Here is a 21375-nt window from a genome sequence, read left to right as displayed (position 1 = left end):
CTAACACTTTAAATCCATTCCCACATATATTCCTCAGGTTTCTACCAATAAAAATTAGCAAATTATTCTGGTATTCAGACTTAGTACTTATTCCCCTAAGATCTGCCAGGATTTGAGTTCAATTATAGATCTCAAAGAAATGAGAGGTGGTGGGATTGGATTTAGAGGTGAATTAGCATTCCCCTACATGTCAAGAATCTCAGGTGAGGTCATAACAGGGTCTTCAGGCAATCAACACAAGGAGAAATGATTGTTTCTCAGCACAGAGGTACAGAAGGATTTGAGGGGTTCAGGATAATAAAATTTATTGAAATCTACCCAAATATTCCCTTTCCAAAATCAAGATCCTTTCTTTGTCAATCGATACCATAATTCTAACATAAGAGGCCTAGTGAGGCCAGGAACTCAACTTGCATTTTATTTTAGGTAACTTCAGGATCAGACTTTGGGTTTTGTTTTCATTATAATCCTACTACTATAAAAAATAAGGGATTCTTTGGGGGCCGGCCCCGTGGCTTAGCGGTTGAGTGTGCACGCTCTGCTACTGGCAGCCCAGGTTCAGAGCCTGGGCACGCACCGACGCACCGCTTGGCCAGCCATGCTGAGGCGGCGTCCCACGTATAGCAACTAGAAGGACGTGAAACTATGACATACAACTATCTACTGGGGCTTTGGGGAGAAAAATGGGGAAAAAAAGGAGGAGGATTGGCAATAGATGTTAGCTCAGGGCCAGTCTTCCTCAGCAAAAAGAGGAGGATTGGCATGGATGTTAGCTCAGGGCTGATCTTCCTCACAAAAAATAAAAATAAAAATAAATAAGGGATTCTTTTAGGTCAGTTAGAGACATTCCTTAAAACCCTAAACTTGTCATTTCTTTTCTTTCTTTCTTTTATTGAAATATAATTACTATATAGAATTGAATAGGTAAGTTTAAAGTGTACACATGGAGATACATTTATATATTGCAATATGATTACCACCATAGCATTAGCTAACACCTCTACCACATCACGTAATTATCATTTCTTTTTTGTGGTAGGAACAATTAAGATCTAATCTCTTAGCAACTTTGAAGTTATAATATTGTTGACTATAATCACTATGCTGTAAATTAGCTCTCCAGGACTTATTTACCTACTAGTCCAAGCTTGTACCTTTAAACGTCTCTCCAATTCCCCCACCACCCAGCCTCTGGTAACCACCATTCTACTCTCTGTTTTCACAAGTTCTGCTTTTTTAGATTCCACATATAAGAGAGATCATACAGTATTTGTCTTTCTCTGTCTGACTTATTTCACTTAGCATAATACCTTCAAGGTTCACCCCTGTTGTGGTAAATGGCAGCATTTCCTTCTTTCTCGTGGCTGAATAATATTCCATTGTGTATGTGTGTGTGTGTATGTGTGTGTGTGTGTGTGTGTGTATATATATATATATATATATATCACATTTTCTTTATCCATTCATCCGTTGACAGACATTTAGGTTATTTCCATGTCTTGGCTATTGTGAATAATGTTGCAATAAACATGAGAATGCATATAGCTCTTTGAATTTATGTTTTCATTTCCTTTGGAAATATACTCAGAAGTGGAATTGCTGGATCATATGGTAGTTCTATTTTTAATTTTTTGGGGAATCTCCATACTGTTTTGCACAGTGGCTGGACTAATTTACATTCCCACCAGCAGTGCACAGGGTTCCCTTATCTTCACATCCTCTTCAACACTTATATCTTGTCCTCTTGATGACAGCCATTCTAACCAGTGCAAGGTGATATCTCATTGTGGTTTTGATTTACGTTTCCCTGATGATTAGTGATACTGAGAATCTTTTCACGTACCTGTTGGCCATTTGGATGTCTTCTTTGGAAAAATGTCTATTTAGTTCCTCTGCCCATTTTCTTATCAGATTGTTTGTTTTTTGTTATAGAGTTCTATGAGTCCTTTATATATTTTGGATATTAACCCCTTATCCGATATATGCTTTGAAAATATTTTCTCTCATTCTGAAGGTTGTCTTTTCATTTTATTAACTGTTTCCTTTGCTGTGGCAGAAGCTTTTTAGTTTGATGTAGTCCCAGTTGTTTATTTTTGCTTTCGTTGCCTGTGCTTCTGGTTTCATAGCCATTTCTTTTCTATTAGTTCTCCAATGCAATCAGAATAAGGCAGCACATCCCATAGTCCTTGTAGTCTTTGTTTCCACCATAATTTTCCATTTCAACAGCTACTTGATCTCCCAAAGCCTTGTGTCTACAGATACTTGATTCCATAACACTGTATATAAGGATTTATAACACTGCTAGTAAGAACTCAGGAGGAAGTGAGGAACATGGGAGAGAAAACATATATTGCCTTAGGGAATACTTAAGTCACCGTGAAATGGCCGGTGGTAGAAAACTGCTGTTAAGGGCATTGCCAGTGAGGGCTCAGAAATAAATGACCAACATATTATCAGAAACTAGAGGAATGGGGATTACTGTTATATAGCAGCAGAAAGCTTAGCTGAATTGTGTATTGCAGTTATGTAGAACACAAAACTTGTACGTGATGAACTTAGATATTTGGCTGAGGAGATTTCCAAGCAAAATGTTGAAGATATAGCCTGGTTTCTTACTGTTTGTAGTAAAATGTGACAGGAAAGTGATAGACTGAGGGAAAATTATTAAACAAAAAGGAATAAGGACTTGATAATTTGGGATATTCACCACCTGTCCAGACTGCAAAAGATACAAAAGGTAGGAGATTCACTGTCAGGAAGATATACTCAGAACAGAAAGCCAAGGTTGTAGCTGGATCACTTTTTGCTAATTTCTTGGAAGGATGAAAAGGTCTGGGTCAGAAAGAGACTTGAAAATGCTATGTTTCTGTCTTGAAGAAGGGGCCATGAACTATGGAATGCAGGTGGCTAGAAGGTGGAGGAGGCAAGAAAACAGGTTCTCCATTAGACTCTAGGAAGAAAACAATCCTGCTGACACCTTGATTTGACCCCAGCTGGACCTATTTTAGACTTCTGACCTCCAGAACTGTAAGGTAATAAATCTGTATTGTTTTAAGCTACTAAGTCTGTGGTAATTTGTTACAGCAGCAACAGGAAACTAATACAGATTTTGGTACCTGGAAGTGGGTTATTGCTGTAACAAATACCTAAAAATGTGGAAGTAGCTTTGGAATTGGGCAATGGACAGAGGCTGGAAGAATTTTGAAGAACATGAGACAAACCAGTAAAAGATTTTAATCAACATATTCAAGAAGTTCGCTGAACCACAAGCAGGATGAATACAAAGAAAATCACCTGAGTATATCATAGTCAAAATGCTAAAAAACAAAGCAAAGAGGAAAGGGACATATTGCTTTTAAGGAGAAATAAGACTTATGGCTGATGTGTCAACACAAACTATAGAAGTCAGAAGATGTTGTAATGATATCTTTAAATATGCTAATATATGAAAATATTCTTCTAAGACAAAATAAATACATCTACAAACAAAACAGCTGAAGAAAATGACCTCTGATGGAAGAACAACCAGAAGGAATCAAGAGCACTAGGAAAGAGTTAATATGGATGGCAGACAAAAATGAACCAGTGACAAAAGGCAAATCCATCAAATAAATAATAGCAGTACTTTAGATTCAACTACCAAAGAATGCAAACCAGTGGCTAAGTCTATGACATTTATACTGATTAGTATGGTAATACTTCTCAGGCATTTGTAACTGAGCAAATTCCATCCTGACGTACGTGTGTGTGTGTGTGTGTGTGTATCTTATTAGAGTATTTCCCCCTTCTTTTATAAGCTATAAGAAGAGAACTGTGGATATTATAATTCACCATATTTGTGTAAATAATTATACTTATGATGAGAGAATTAACATTTTTGAAAGCAAAATTTGAATGTTAACACAAGTTTTTTAATATCATCATTTAAATACTTATGTGAGGCTTTTAAATATGTCCTGTTTCACTGGAAATATTATATATTTTTAATTTATATGATACACCTAAAACAAAAAACCAAGAATTACAAGAGAAAAAAGCAAAGAAATGATTATCATAATACTCAGAATAGTGGCTGCCTCAGTGGGGAAAACAGCAGAATAGGACACAGAAAAGAAACCTGGCAGATCCAGCAATTGGATCTATTGGATACTAATCTAGCTCTTAAGCTGGGTAGTAGGTTTCCTAATTTGTATGTCATTATTATGCATCAAAATTTACATAATCCTTTATACATACCAAAGTTTACTTAATGAAAAATTTGAAAGAACAGAGGTAATGAAATGAGAGGGCTTGATTTATTAATCCTAATCAAATAATTAAAAAGAAAGATTTATAGAAGGAAGTACCTGTTTCATTTCCTGTTCTGTGATCACTGTGGGTCTGCTGTAAGCCAGGAATTGGTCGTGTTGTCAGATACCAAACTGCATGTAAGACATCTGTGGCATGTATACGATTGTGATCTAGAGTCACCAAAATGTTTTATAAAAATGATCATTCTGTTATTTTTTACATAGGACATTTACAAAAGTACAATAATTTTCTAGTCATACTATATCCTCATGAATAAAATGTATAGCTTAGAATAATTTCCTACAATTATATTTTTGTTTCATCTTATTTTTTAAAGTCTCTTAACCGGTTAAAGAGTTCTCTTTTAAAAACTTGCACATATACGATGAAAACCTAGTAAAGGGTCAACGAAAAACCAGGGTAACCAGGGCTAATTGAAAGGCACTGAAAAATTTACTTAAGGTTGCTGTTTTGTAGCTTTTAAAAACATGTAAATAGTGTCTGGACTATGGAGACAGACCCCTGTTTGCACACAAAACAGGTTTTGCACACAAGCACATAGAACAGTTACAAATTCTGGATACTTGAACTCCACCACCTTGCCCCCCCAAAAAAGATGAGCAATACTTATCTCTCAGGCCTGCTATAAGGGTTAAATGTTAAATGAAAACATCCAGAACAGTGTCTGACACATAGAATGTGAACAGTAAAACACGGGTTTATTGAAATACCACTATGTGAAAAGGCAAGACCTAAAAGCAAAACCCAGTTTTACTATTTCTAGTTTTATGATCTTGAGTGTTTTTACTTTTCACCTATAAAAGGTAGATAATACAACCTTTCCAACAAAGATTAAATGAGATAACCTTTGTGAATCTAATCATTATAGTCATAGCTGAAAATCAATAGAAGTTGAACATTTCAACAAATATTTAATTAGTACCTACCACATAGCACTAGCAGATGATACAATACTAAGTGTTTAGGTGTAGATATGACGTGGTGTCAATCCACTAGGAGCTTAATTTTTATTAATACAATCATCACCTTTTATTGACCATTTACTGTGTGCCATGAATTCTGATATGTGCTCTGCATAGATTATCTTACATTATCATTACTTATGTGGTATGTACTACTGTTATTCCCATTTACAAATTTATACACGAAAGTTTAGAAAAGTTAGATCCAGAGACTCTTCTTAACCAATATATCCTAATTGGAGCTGACAGTGAAGACTCCTTACAACCTATTTCTTTCTATTCCCCTTCCCTTGAAGTCCATCTTAAAGTATCACTTAATTCCATGTCTAAAATTCAGCCACATTTTAACATGCATACTTTATAAGTGGTAATTATAGTACATATAACACATTAAATTATTAAGCATCATCATTTATGAATTATGCCAATTTTGGAATAATTTGCTCTCTATTTATATAACTGATTTCCCAAAAGTGTGTCCACATGGAGGGAAACTATAGAGTGTATCAACATATAAATAAAACTGCATCTTTTTGTAATATGAAATTCAAATTATATTTTACCATAAAATCAAATAACCATTAAAAATTACTCCATAAATCAGGACACAGTTAAAAACAAAAATTCTATAGGTAAATTTTAAATATTTTAAAGTCAAGAATTTTCTGAAACTCTTGACCTACTTGATATTACCAAACATTTTAAAAGATAAGGTACCCAGACGAAGAATTATTAACATAGAAAGATGTATACTATAATAATTAAGTAAAAAAGCAGATTATAAAAAGGTATCAATATAATGATTTACTTTATAAAAAATAAACATATATAAGAGTCTTGAAGAATATATACCAAAATGTTAACAGTAGTCAGTTAACTCTAGGTAGTAGGATACAGATTTTCTTTTTAAATCCCTACTTAAAACTTTTCCAAACATGTAATTTAAAAAATGTTTAAGAGACTATCTGAAGGGAAAAACAATAAAGAGTTTCAAAACCAATATTATTTGAACTTAAATAATAAGATATATTAATACTTACAAGGAATGTCTCGATAGCCATTTTCTAATGCACGAAAATAGTTCATGAATTGTCGAGTGGGAATTTTAAATATCTCCAATAAACCAGTGTCTTGAAATAAGGCAAACATAACCTAAATGTCAATTAAAATAAAGTTCACTTTAAAAATCAGAATTTCTATTTAAAGTTGAGTATATGTTTTTATGATTCGCATTTAGCAATGTTAACCATGTTTATGTCTTTAAATTAATAATTTATTAAAAACTTCACCACAATGAATTCTTCCCAAAACATGAAAAAGGAAGAATCACTCTAAAGCCCTTAAAAATCATATCATATCTCAGTTTTAAATTTTTTCCATTCTTCCCTTCGGCTTTTTATTCATAATTTATTGAAGGGCATATGAATTCTATTCTAGTCCTAGGTGTTAAAAGAAGTTAGTACAATATATTTATCATATTTTTTGTTCCTAAAGACTTCAATAAGATGAAGTTATATGCCCCCCATATAATTTATCCTTATGTGTTTGTATTTCATAAATAAGATACTTTGGAGTTAATAAGAGTGATATCTGGGGAGAGTCAATCCCATCAGGGAGAACCTGGAGTCTGAGTGGTAAAATGGAAGTATTTTTCCATGGTTCTAGCATGAAACAAATCACTGGGCCTTGGCTAAAGTACAGGGAAGGCAGGTGAAAAAAATGAAGCATGGGGACCGGCCCAGTGGTGAGTGGTTAAGTTCACACACTCTGCTTCAGTGGCAGGAGGTTCACAGGTTCGGATCCCGGGCGCGGACCAATGCACCACTTGTCAAGCCATGCTGTGGCTGCGTCCCATATAAAGTAAAGGAAGGTGGGCACGCATGTTAGCCCAACGCCAATCTTCCTCAGCAAAAAGAGGAGGATTGGCAACAGATATTAGCTCAGGGCTAAGCTTCCTCACAAAAACAAAAACAAAAAAAAATGAAGCATGAATTTCAATGGTTAGAACTAGATCAACTTTCATGTCCTTTTCAACTTCAAGATTCAATAAAAAGCAAATTTTTATCACTTCCTTAGCCTAAATTAAATCCCATTAATATGGGCAAATAAACTACTTTTCATTTATATATATAAAATTATACAAAATACACTACATACCTAATAATGTAATTATATATATATATTTCTCTTTTCAAGTTTTCTACTGAATATTTCACTTGTGGAAAAAATAATTCAATGAACAATGTTGAACTTGTACCTAAACCAACATTATAGATTTTTAGATTTTGCTTTTTTTTTTTTTTTTTTTTCGGTGAGGAAGATCCACCGTGAGCTAACATCTGCCAATCCTCCTCTTTTTTGCTGAGGAAGACTGGCCCTGGGCTAACATCCATGCCCATCTTCCTCCACTTTATATGGGACGCCACCACAGCATGGCCTGCCAAGTAGTGCGTCGGTGCGCACCCAGGATCCGAACCGGAGAACCCTGGGCTGCCGCAGCAGAGCGAGGGCACTCAACCACTTGTGCCACCGGGGCAGCCCCCTAGATTTTGCTTTTTATAAAGATTCAAGAAAAAAATAATTTATAATAAAGAAGTAGAGATTTGAAACAAACCTGACTGAGGATCCTTCCTGATTTCTCCCCCATCTTTTCTGCAAGTTCAAAAATCTGAAAATTCCAGTTGCTCATCTTTTCTATTAATGAATCATAATCTTCTATTAAAATCGGGTCCAGTGATGCTTCCTGTTCAATCTGTACGTATAGGGGGAAAAAAACAAACTTAACCGTACCTTTTATAAATATTGTTAAGTCCACAACCAAATGAGAACACTTAAAATTGAACATTCAAAAATGCTCAGTACTATTTTCTTTAACAGTTATTCTCAAATATAATCTGTACTTCCTATTCTTTTTGTATAATGCTATCTTCAGACAAATATAAACATGTCTTCTAGCTATCAGAAGACTTATTAATCTTTACATAACCTTTATAAATAAAAATATATTTCCAAAACACTACACAAATCTAAAATCCATTCTTTTCATTTTAGAAGTTACAGGTATCAAATAATAATAGAAAGAAACTCATATCTTTATATTGGCATTCATTACTAGGATAACTTCCCAAAAGAAATGGATGGGTATTTTCCCTAAAAAGCTTAAATTTTGAACCTTGAGAACAAAAAAATATTGCTATTTTAAGTAAGTATATTATTTTCATTGTTTTTTAATGACTATCTACATGCTCCTCATACTTTAACATATACAATGAAGAAAATATCAGCATAGAAAGTAATATATCTACTATAAAATTAAATAAAATGTGTTTGTTTAAAAATGAATGCACTTGGTTGTTCTAGTATGATGAGTTTAGAAGTAATTATTACTTTTAAGCCAAAGTTTTCTTTAATGTGTTATAGTGACTTTTCAGTAAAAAAGTTTAAAATATCATTATATTAAAAACCTTGTTCTGGGCAAAAACAATGAAACTAGTACTAACTAATATTATATTTCACCTTAACATAATCATATTGAAAGTTTATCTTTTACATTTGGTTGCTGTTCACTCTCTGCCTCTTCTGTTAGGTGGTTATCACCTTCCAAACATAATTTTCTGCAGTCTCTGTTCTCTGTTTCCACTTCTTGTTGAGCTTCTGTAAGGTTGAATGATTCTTTTGAGAAAATGGTGTTGCCTTCATCACCTTTCAAAAAACATATATAAATAAATAAATAAGAATAAAACTTGCCCTATATGGACAGTTTTATAAGAAAAATTGTTTGTAAAAAAATATTCAGATAAAGTGAACCATACTGGCATTCAATCTAAATTAATGACACCATTAAGTCATACGTTGCTGGACTATTTGGCCCAGGTACTTTGTGCTCTGGCAACATTTCACTTGATTTATCTGAAAGATATGGGTGGATATTCATTATAAAAGTGAGAAACAGGAAAAGCTCCTATCAATAGCAATTTTTTTACCAATTTGCTGTAAACAATTTCCAACATCTGAAATTGTTGGAGTTTTAGACATGAAAACTCCAAATTGATAATTATGAATGAGATTAAGGCACATCTACAAGTTAAAACACAGTATCATGAATTGGGAGTTATTTCTCTACCAATGTGATTAATGATATTCTTTTTCCCAAATCACATGGAAAAGGGAAGCAGCACTGGTAGCTAAACAGCATTCATTCACATGTAAAAAAAAATTTATATTCATTCTATTTGTAACATCTTAAACAGGAAACTTTCCCAAAACCATCAACAGTAGAATAAATAAACTGTAGTGTATTCACACAATTCAACACTAAAGAGCAAAGAGAATGAACTATACTCACATGCAACAATATGGATGATTCTTAAAAATATTATGTTGAGTGAAGGAAGCCAGATACAAAGGTACACACTCTGTGATTCTCTTTATGAAAAGTTCAAGAATGTATCAAAACTGATACATATGAGTATTGAGAGACAGGATGAAATGAAATTTAGAATATTTAACTATTCTTGACAAGCTAAGGCAGTAATTACAATAGCCGTCAATCTAAAAATTGCTGACATTTGAGGTACATTACCTGATTTACCTTTTTTTTTGAGGAAGATCAGCCCTGAGCTAACATCTGATGCCAATCCTCCTCTTTCTGCTGAGGAAGATTGGCCCTGGGTTAACATCCGTGCCCATCTTCCTCTACTTTATATGTGGGACACCACCACAGCATCACTTGGCAAGCGGTGCGTCGGGGCACGCCTGGGATCTGAACCTGCGAACCCTGGGCTGCTGAAGCAGAATGCACACACTTAACTGCTGTGCCAACGAGCTGGCCCCCATGATTTACTTTTTAACAATCTAAATTCCTAATAAATATAACTTACAAATAATAAAAACAATTGAAATAATTGTAGCAATTTCTTTTCCAAAGACGTCCACAACACTATCTCTTATCCCACATGAACTCTTTTAAAATGTATTCTTGTCACTCCTCCATCAAGAGAGTATTTATTTCCCAGCCCCCTAGAATCTGGACAGGCTGCACGACTGCTCTGATTAACAGAATATGGCAGAAGTGCCACTTTGTTCTGGGTTGAGCCATTAACTGGACTGGGAGCTTCCACTTCCTCCTCTCTTGGAATCCAGCCAACATGTTGAAAAAATCTCATAGGTCATATTTAGACGGACTGGTCAATAGCCAACAGATACATGAGTAATCCGTCTTGGAAATTCAGCCCAATCAATTCTTCGGATGACTGTCACCCTTGCCAATATCCGACTGCAATCACATGAGAGCCCTCAAGTGAGAATCTCCCAGTTGAGACCACTCAATCCAAAGAACTGTGAGAATTAATAAATTGTTACCATTTTTTAAAAGCTTTATTGAGTATAATTACATACCATAAAATCCACCCATTTTAAGTATATAATTCAACAGTTTTAGTAAATTGACAGAGTTGTACAACCATTATGACAATCCAGTTTTAGAACATTCTCATCACCTCAAAAAGTACCCTCATGCCTATTTACAGTTAATCCTTATTTTTACCCCAGGCAATCACTGTTCTAATTATTGTCTCTATAAATTTGCCTTTTCTAGAATTTCATATAAATGGAATCATACAATATGTAATTTTTTGACCCTGGCTTCTTTCACGTAAGTTTTGAAGTTTATCCACGTAGTAGCATGTATCAGAAGTTCATTCCTTTAATTGCTAAATAGAATTCCATTGCATGGATATACCACATGATATTTATCCATTCACAAGCCGATGAACATCTGGATCATTCCAGTTTTGCACTATCATGAATAATGATGTCATAAAAGTATTCACAAACCTGTCTTTGAGTGCTCATATGTTTTCTCCTGGGTAAATTCTTAGCCGTGGCATTGCTGAGTCATATGGTAAATTTACGTGTAACTTTTTAAGAAACTGTCAAAACTTTTCCAAAGTGGCTGTACCATTTTACATTCCCATCAGCAATGCATAAGGGTTCCAATTTCTCTACATCCTGGCCAACACTTGGCATTGTCTGTCTTTTTGATTATAGCTATTCTAGTTTGAGTGTAGTGGTGTCTCACGGCAATATTAATTTTCACTTCCCTGATGACTAATGAGTTCATCATCTTTTCGTGTGTTTATTACCTATTCGTTTATATCCTTCACCAAATGACTTTCACCAAAATATCTAAAATCTTTCGTCTATTTTTTAATCGAGCTGTTTGACTTCTTAATATTGAGTTGTAAAAGTTCTTTATGTATCATGGATATAAGACCTTTATCAGATGTATAATTTGTGGATATTTTTCCCAATCTGTGGTTTGTCTTTTCATTTTCTTATTGGTGTCTTTGAAAGTGCAAAAGTTTTTAATTTTGCTAAAGCCCAATTTGTCATTTTGTTTCTTTCATGGATTGTGCTTTTGGTATTGTATCAAAGAATACTTTACTCAGCCCAAGGTCACAAAGACTGTCCAATATTTTCTTCTACAAGTTTCACAGTTTTAACTCTTACACTTAGGTCTATGATCTATTTTGAGTTACTTTTTGTGTATATGCTGAGGAATTTATTTTTGGACTCGCAGTTCTGTCCCATTGATCTATAGGCTCATCTTTGTTCCAATACCACACTGTCTTAATTACAGTGGCTTTATAGTAAGTTTTGAAATCAGATAGTATTAGTCCTCCAAATTTGTTCTTTTTACAAATTGTTTTGGCTATTGTAGATCATTTGTATTTCCACATAAATTTTAAGACCAACTTGTCAATTTCTACCAAAAAAAGCTGCTGGAATTTGGTAAGTATTACATTGAATTTATAGATCAATTTGGGAGAATAGCCCTGTTAACAATACCGAGTTTTCCAATCTATTACTATGAAACGCCTCAATTTATTTAGATTTTCTCTAATTTTTCTCAACAATGTTTTCTAGCTTTCAGTTAACAAATATCCCACTTCTTTTGTTAACTTTAACTATTCTTTTGACTCTATTGTGAATGGAAATGTTTTCTTAATTTCAATTTACAGTGGTTCATTGCCAGTGTATAGAAATATAATTGATTTTGTACATTGATCTTGTATCTTGTGACTTTGCTCAACTTGTTTATTGGTCCTAATAATTTTCTGTATGTGTGTATTCTTTGGGATTTTCTACATAAAGGATCATAACATCTGCAAATAGGAACAGTTTTATTTCTTTAGTTCCATTCAGAATACCTTTATTTCTTTTTCTTTCTAATTTTCCTGGCTAGAACCTCCAGTACAATGTTGAATAGAAGTGCTGAGAGCAAAACTCCTTATCTTATTCTTGATCTTAGGGGGAAAGCATCAGTCTTTCTCCATTAAAGACGATGTTAACTGTGTGTTTTTGAAAGATGCCCTTCACTAGGTTGAGGAACTTTGCTGCTATTACTAGTTTGAGTGTTTTTATCTTGAAAGAGTGTTGGATTTTGTCAAATGCTTGTTCTGCATCTATTTAGATTATCATGTGTTTTTTTCACCTTTATCCTATTAATGTGGTGTATTACACTGATTGATTTTCAAATGTTAAACTACCCTTGCATTCCTGGGATAAATACCACTTGGTTACGGTGTACCATTTTATATGTTGCTGGATTCAGTTTGGTAGTATTTTGTTAAAAATTGTTGTGTCTATACACATAAGGGATATTGGTCTACAGTTTTCTTGTGATGCCTTTGTGTGGTTATGGTATCAGGGTAATACTGGTCTTATAGAATGAGTTGGGAAGTTTTCCCTCCTCTTCTATTTTTTGGAAGACTTTGTGAAGGATTGGTCTTTTTTGTTTTGTTTTGTTTTAACAATGCTTTAAAATATAAAAACCAAAAACTTTTGAATTGTACACTTTAAAAGAGTGAATTTTACAGTATATGAAGGGATTGACATGAGCCTATAATCCCTGAAAGGGCCTATTTCTGGTTTACCTTTATTCCTAGGGTGCAATGCTGCAGAGTTTACCAAGTTATCCCTATCATGGCAAGCCTTCAATTCCAATCTCTGTCTCCCTAGTCCCATGAAGCTACCAAAAGGACTGCTCTTTCTATCAGTCACTGGCCCCTCTGGAAGCAGCAAACATCTTTTTGATAGCCTTAAACTCAAGGCTCACTTTCTTGGACTTCTATCCTCCTCCAGATCTTGTACTGATAATTCTGAGGAGCTTGTTAGTTCTTCAATGGCTTCAAGTAGATTTTTTTTGTTGTTAATAATTTGTCCAGGTTTTCTAGCTACCTTTAGGGGGAATGATGATCTGAGTTACCTAGTTAACTATTAATGGACACTTGAATCATCAATTTTTGAAAGTCATAAAACAACTATAATTTTATTCCAACAATATATTTTGTTTGAGGATATAAAATGTTTCAGAATGATATAATTAAATAAATTTTAAAACAACTTCTCTCTATGCCATAAAAACATATTCAAACCTTTTTGGGCTTAGATTGTGCAGTATAAAATTTCAACATTAATATAATTAATTTCACTATTATGAACTCTATCCATAACCTAAGAAGACTGTATTCATTTATATAGCACATTTTTAATCTTCAAAATACTTTCACCATCTATTTTTTAAAATTTGTTCCAAATAACTCCTCTGTGAAGTAGACAAAAACAGTATAATCTTCATTTCAAAGATGGATAAACTGAAGTTAAACTCATTCATTTACTCATTTTAAGAAACGACGTAAGAAATTGCTTTTAAATTCAAACACATATGACTTTGGCAGTCTCACCTGATTTTCCACTCTGGCAGTCTATACCAGACTCTGATTCAGATGTTGAAACATAGTTCAGTATTTGATGTCCACAGCTTATAAAATAAAACAGATAAATATATATATATATGATAAATGAGGCACAAATTTTTTTTACCTAAATACAATTAGAAAATCTGTTTAATTTTTAACCAAAGATCTCAACTGCAAAACATCCTAATATTCCAATCTCTCTATAACTTTATAGGCTTTATACTAGAAAGCATCTCTCTGTTCCTGGAGGAAATAACATATTTTGAAAGTCAACAATGAGATCTGAGGTAAACACTTATTACCATCGAAGCAGAAATGAGAAGAGACACCATATAAACTAGGTACTATAAACAGGCCTTAAGCAGTATAGACTAAAATAATTCTCATACATTTACTGATATCTTATGATGGATACAATACCACTATATTTCACTTCAGATGGACATCATTTAATTGGAAAAGGAATAATAGCACTAAAGTGAGAAAAAGTCTATTTAGAATAAAAATTAATAAAAAAATAAAGAGGATATAGTCTTAATCCATCATCTCGTTATAATATAGAACTAGAAAACTGGTAATACTTTATTAAAATAACCTATATTTTGAAACAGAAATAATAAACATTTGGGAAATTTACCTGTTACATAAATTGCTGTCAGAATTTCTAAGTTGTTGATAAAAATCTGGTGAATTGGGTGCATTGCCCAGAGATCTGTGTAAAATAACACTTGGCTTAGTAAGAAAATCAGCAGTATCAGGAAATTCTATAGGTGATCGATTAGTTAGAGAGCCAGCCGACAATGGTCCATGACTGAGAGAATTCACAGGACTCAGGCTGGGTAAAGCACCTTTAAAAATTAAAAGAGAGGAAAGAAATAAATAATTAACTATGTATGTATGTGTATGTGTTTACTACGTTTATGTATTTATAAAGAGCATTTTCCTTCCTTAAAGAAAACAAAGTATTTACAAGTAAATGATAAAATAAATTTCTAGGTGGAGCTATTGTCAAGACATCCTAGGAATTTAAGCAGAATACAGACCATATTTGTCATCACCATCGACTGTGGACTAAACACCCTATGGTAGGGTGGCACATATTAGGTAATTAAGAGTATAACTAAAATGTACATACTGTGTGGCACAAATTTTCCTGATTCATATTGCTCTTTACCTTCACATTTTGTGTCCCTACCAGCTCAATTATCCACATAAACAAATCATCTTTACCAACTTTTACTGAATATTTTTCAATACAATAAAATTCATTTTTATTGAAGAATTAAATTTCTTTCTTTTTTTTTTTTTTGTGAAGATGATTGGCCCGGAGCTAACCTCTGTTGCCAATCCTCCTCTTTTTGCTGAGGAAGATTAGCCTTGGGCTACCATTCATGCCCATCTTCCTCTACTTTATATGTGGGATGCGGGCTTGATAAGCAGTACATAGGTCCGCGCCCAGAATCCAAACCCGCAAACCCCGGCCGCTGAAGCAGCGCGCATGACCTTAACCACTACACCACCAGGCCAGCCCCAAAGAAGAACCAAATTTCTTAATAGCATTACGCAAGTTGAGCATATGATAAAATTATATGTTAATGCAACAGCAAATCCCACAAAAAATATATCCAAATCTTTCCAGCTCATTCATTCATTCAATAAATATCTGAGAGCTTATTTTATGCTGTAAAATGTGCTGGGTTTCACAATAAAGAAAAAGATACCATATCTGAAACTCAACAAATCTAGAGTCTAGTGGAGAATACAAACAGGTGCTAAGTGTTAAAAAGAAAGAAAAAACTGAGTGCTTCAGAAATACATCCCTAATCCTAGTGATTTACGACTCAAGAAGCCTTTGCCAAGTGCCTTGAACTAAGACAGTATGGGTATATCTGGAGAGAGAGAGGCAGATTTAAAACTTTATTTGGAAATAAAGATCCAAGTAAAGTATGAATCAGACAGGAAAGCAATTAACAGTTATCAAAGACCTATGATATTTTCAGGCATAGAAGTGAACACTTATAGATGTGTGTGATGGTTAATTTTATTTGTCAACTTGGCTAGGCTATGGTGCCCGACCGTTTGCTCAAACACCAGTCTAAACGTTGCTATGAAGGTATTTTTCAGATGTGAGTAACATTTAAATCAGTAGGCTGAGTAAAGCAGATTACCCTCCATAATGTGGGTTGGTCTCATCCAGTTAGTGGAAGGCCTTAAGAGAAAAGACTGAGGTCCTCCAAAGAGGAAGGAATTTTGCCTCCAGACTGGCTTTGGACTCAAGACTGCAACATCAACTCCTGCTAGAATTTCCAGGCTGGCAGCCTGCCCTGAAAATTTTAGACCCACCAGCCCTCACAATGTCAAGAGCCAATTCCTCAAAATAAATCCATTCTCCTCCCCCCATGTATGTGTATATTTATATACACACACACAAACATCCTAGTAGTTCTGTTTTTAAGGAGAACCCTAACACAGTGTGTAATTTTATTTAATCTTCACAGTAACCCTGTGAGTTAAGTAGCATTTTCATTTTATATGTGAAGAAAAAAACTACAAAAAAAAAAAAACCAAGAAACTGGATTTAGTCAACACAGTTAATACTGAGACCACACTCTTTCCAAGGCTGCCACTGCTGTCCTATCAGATTGATTTGTTTAGAGGTTCCTATAATTTCATATAATGTTAAGGCTGAATTGAATTTTACAAATAATCTGGTCAAACAGTTTACTGTTTCAGAAGAGGAAACTAAAGACTAGAGAGGGAAAGTGTCTTGCTTGTCAATGTCATGAACAGTTACTAACTGGAGACTAAAGTTCCAACTGTCAGTGTTCTTTTCTCTAATTATACTAGTGAGTGTCCAAAATCCTGACAAACACGCTGAGAAGAATAAACAGTAAATAACCTTAGGATAGAAATTTGATAACACAGAAAAGCTTCAAAGAGAGAACAAAATGACAGAGGAAAACCTAGCAACCTTTAAGAAATATTTTCTACAATACAGATTCATCACTTTTATTTTAAACCTTTTTTTATTGCGAAATATAATGCACATACCGAAAAGTTACATCAGAAATGCTAGTCACTCAAGCAAATGCATAAAACATGACCAGAGACCAGAAACCCCTGTCCTCTAACTTTCCTCCCCCTCGTTAAAGGAAATCATTATTTTGACTTGTATGGTATTGTTTTTTTCTTTTTTTGCCTTTCTTTATATTTATACCACATATGTATGCATCTCCTGACAATTTAGTTTTGCCCTTTTTTTTGAACTTTGTAAATTGAATCAGACAATATAAATATAGAATGCATCTATATAACTATAAATGCTTCTATGCCTTGCTTACTTTACTCAACATTTTAAAAAGATATTTCCATGTGGGTGGCATGTGACTATAGTTCATTCATTTTCAATGCCATATAAAATTGTATGTATGAATATAGCACAATTTTATTTCTCTATTCAAGTACTAAACTGCCAAATTGTCTTGCAAAGTGGCTGCAGCATTTTACTTTCCCATCAGCAATGTATGAGTGTTCCCACTTCTAAATATTTTTACCAACACTTGTTATTGTCTACCTTTATAATTACAGACATCATAGTGAGTGTGAAGTCATAGTTCATTGTGGTTTTGATTTGTATTTCCCTAATGGTTAATGATGCTGAGCATCTTTTCATGTGGTTATGGGCACAATACGTCTTCTTTGCAGAACCGTCTATTCATCTTTTGCCCATTTTTTAATGAGGTCGTCTTTTTATTATTGAGTTGTAAGATATCTTTGTATTTTCTGGATACAAGTCCGTTGTCAAATACATGATTTGCAAACATTTTCTTCCATCTTGTGAATTGTCTTTTCATCTTCTTCAGGTATCTGTTGAAGTACATTTTAATGAATTCCAATTATCAATTTTTTCATTCATGGACTGTGCTTTTGGTGTCACATCTAAGAACGCTTTACTTAATACTCAGTCACAAAGATTTTCCTTACTTTTTTTCTACAAGTTTTATGGTTTAACTCTTACATTTGAGTCTATGATGCACTCTGAGTTAATTTTTTAGTATGATGACAGGTAGGGTTCCAAATTCATTCTTTTTCTTGTGTATATCCAGTTGTCCCAACGCTATCGGTTAAAAATACTCTTCCTTCTCCATTGAATTATCATGGCACCCTTGCTGAAAATCAATTGACCACGTAAGGGTTTATTTCTGGCCACTCAATTCTATTCCATTGAGCTGGCATATCCTTATGCCAGTACCACATTGTCTTGATCACTATAGCTTGGTAGTAAGTTTTAAGATTTGGAAGTGTGAGTCCTCCAATTCTTTCTTCTTTTTTATTAAAGATTGTTTTAGCTATTCTGGGTCCGTCGAATTTCATTTATGAATTTTAGGATCAGTTTGTCAATTTCTGCAAAGAAGCCAGCTCAGATTTTGATAAGGACTGAACTGACTCTATAACAATTTGGGGAGTATTGCCATCTTAACAATATTTTAAGTCTTCTAATCCATGAACATGGGATATTTTTCCATTTATTTAGGTCTTTAATTTCTTCCAACAATGTTTTATAATTTTCAGTGTACAGGTCTTGCACTATTTTGTTAAATTTATTCCAAAGTATTTTATTCTTTTTGATGCTAACTGTAAATGGAATTATTTTCTTAATTTCAGTTTTGCATTGTTCTTTACTAGTATATAGAAATAGAATTGATTTTTGCATACAGATCTTGTATCCTGCCACACTGAGAACTTGTTTATTGGTTGTAATAGGTTTTAATGAATTTCTTAGGATTTTATAAATACATGATCATGTCATCTGCAAATATAGTTTTACTTCTTCCTTTTTACCTAACTGCCCCGGCTAGAACCTCCAATTCAATATTGAGTAGAAGTGGCAAATATTTTATAATTATTACAATAATTTTATAATTTTATTTTATAATTTCTAGTTTTTTATTTATATTCTCTCTTTGGCGAGACATTATTGTCATACTTTTCTTAAATACTTTAGAGATGGTTTCCTCTAGTTCTTTAAACACATTTATCATAGCAGATTTAAAGTCACTGCTAAGTCCAAAATCCAAGCTCCCTGGAATATGTCAGAGCTTTCCAAGTTCCCTATGGTCATCTAGTATCTAGGATTTCCTTTTAAATTCCCAGTCAGCTCTTGTCTGTCCCAACTGAAATCACAGACTTAGGCAGTCACAATGTTGCCTAGCATAGGGTTTTGTTTTTCATTTGTGTTTTTGGAGAGCTGAGCTCTGAGTCAAATCAAACAGCCACAATACCCTGGGAATAGAGATTCCAGGGAGCTGTATATTTGGACAAAATGCTTACTGTACTCTCAGGATGTTGCTTTTAATGGAGTTCCAAAAGAGGTCAGACCTCTCTGAGGGCTGCAAAGCTACTGGCTTTTAGCTACAATAACACTGAGCTGGGGAGAGGGGGGATGGGAATAGCCCCCAATTAAAACGTCACAAACCCACTGTCTTACCACAGTTCAGTAATTTCTCTTGTATAGGTGACTTCTAGTTTGTTCTCTGGCTTGTTTTCTATTTGTGTTGTTTTAGCAAGAGAGAGAGTTTACAGAGATCCTCTCCTGCCACTCCAGAAATCGATCTCTATATACGATTTTAATCCTTTGAAACTCATTGAAACTTGTTTTACAGTCCAGCAAATGGTCAATAATGATCAATCCTGTGTGTGTTCTTGGAAAAAATATGCATCCTGTAATGGCTTAGTGTAGTGTTTTAGAGTCAATTAAGTCAAGTCAGTTAAATCATGTTGTTCTAATCTTCCATACATCTATACTAATATTTTGGTCTGCTTATTCTACTGGTTAATGAGAATGGTGAGTTAAAATCTCCCAACATGAATATGGATTTGTCTATTTCTCACTTTAGTTCTGTCAATTTTTGTTCATGTATTTTATAGCGAGATCAAACCTATCTGGGTCCTTACAGTTAGAGTGTGCCTCTTGTAAAGATCATATACTTGAGTCTTGTGCTGTTAATTGCCTGACAATATTTGTCTTTTAATTGGAGTGTATTATCAATTTTTTACTGAAAACTGGACACTTTAGATAATATACTGTAACAATTCTGGTCAGATCCCTGCCACCCCGCACTCCCCCCTTCCCCTGGCAAGGAGTATATTTAATATAATATAGTGTATTTAATCCACCATCTTGCTATTCCTTTTTTAGTTGTTCCTTCTGTTTTGGTTTCTTATTTTCTCTTTTCTTGGATTCTTTTGGATTATTCGTTTGTTTGTTTGTTTTTTTAATCATGCCATTTTACCTCCTATATTGGCTTTTTGCTTGTACCTTTTTCTTTTATTCTTTTAACTGTCACTCTGGATATCACAATGTGCATCTTTGAAGTATTAGTTTCTCTTAAATTAGAACTTTTTACTACTTTTCAATCATTGCTAGTACAAGTTTAAATCCATTTACCCCTTTCCCACCCTTTATCCCATTATTACCATATATTTGAATTTTCATATATTATGCATGCTACAAGGAAGTTATTACTGTTGTTTTTAATCATCAGTGTTTTCTTATACTCACCCACATATTTAGGCTTACCAGTGCTTTTCATTCATTCCTGCAGTTCTGTGCTTCAACCTGGATCATTTTCCTCCTACCTCAAGAACTTCCTTAGCTGAATCTTAGTAGTCCATGTCTACTAGCAGTAAATTCTATCAGCTTTTGTTTGTATGAAAAAATGCTATTTCACCTTAATTTTTAAAGGATAATTTCATTGGATAAAGAATTTCCAGGTTGGCAATTTTTGTTCTTTCAGTACTTCAAATAACGCCATCCCATTGTCTTTGGGTTCCATACTTGCTGTTGAAAAGTCACTGCCAGTATTATTGTGGTTCCTTGGAAAATAACCTTTTTTTCCTGGTTGCTTTGGAAATTTTTCTTATTTTACAATTCAGGGGTTTGGCTGAAATATCTAGCTATGATTTTCTTTGTCTTTTTGGGGTTCACTGAGTTTCATGAATTCATTGCTTCTTTTATTAGTTTTGGAAAATTATTCTGCCCTTTTGTCTCTCTCCTCTCCTCTTGAGACTTCATTTACATACACATTAGAACCTCTGACTGTATCTATTATGTCTCTTACACATTGTTCTGTTATTTAGGCCCATACATGTTAAGGACTGTTGTCTCTTCTTAGAGAATTGACCTCTTTGTCATTATGTAATGCCCTTGTTTATCCTTAATAACTTTCCTAGCTTGGAAGTCTGCTCTGTCTGAAATTAATATAGCTACTCCTGCTTTCTTTTGATTAGTGTTAGCATGGTATCCTTTTCACTATCCATTTACTTTTAATCTTCACATG

At 33.9% G+C, this 21375-nt stretch overlaps 1 protein-coding gene across 2 annotated transcripts in view; it reads right to left on the bottom strand.

Annotated features, from left to right (window-relative positions):
* The window catches only part of PDE3B (phosphodiesterase 3B), a 179149-nt gene that overhangs the window by 22370 nt on the left and 135404 nt on the right, over positions 1–21375 (bottom strand). For both annotated transcript variants that reach the window (XM_058546034.1, XM_058546035.1), the window contains exons 6-11: positions 14673–14883; positions 14021–14097; positions 8824–8975; positions 7888–8025; positions 6314–6425; positions 4347–4460 (exon numbers count right to left, since the gene is read on the bottom strand). In XM_058546034.1, the coding sequence (XP_058402017.1) occupies positions 4347–4460; positions 6314–6425; positions 7888–8025; positions 8824–8975; positions 14021–14097; positions 14673–14883 (804 nt within the window). The remainder of the gene's footprint in view (positions 1–4346; positions 4461–6313; positions 6426–7887; positions 8026–8823; positions 8976–14020; positions 14098–14672; positions 14884–21375) is intronic.

Source organism: Diceros bicornis, chromosome 7 (genome assembly GCF_020826845.1).
Source record: "Diceros bicornis minor isolate mBicDic1 chromosome 7, mDicBic1.mat.cur, whole genome shotgun sequence".
Classification (NCBI taxonomy): Eukaryota; Metazoa; Chordata; class Mammalia; order Perissodactyla; family Rhinocerotidae; genus Diceros; species Diceros bicornis.
This window is presented reverse-complemented; position numbering and strand designations above follow the sequence as displayed.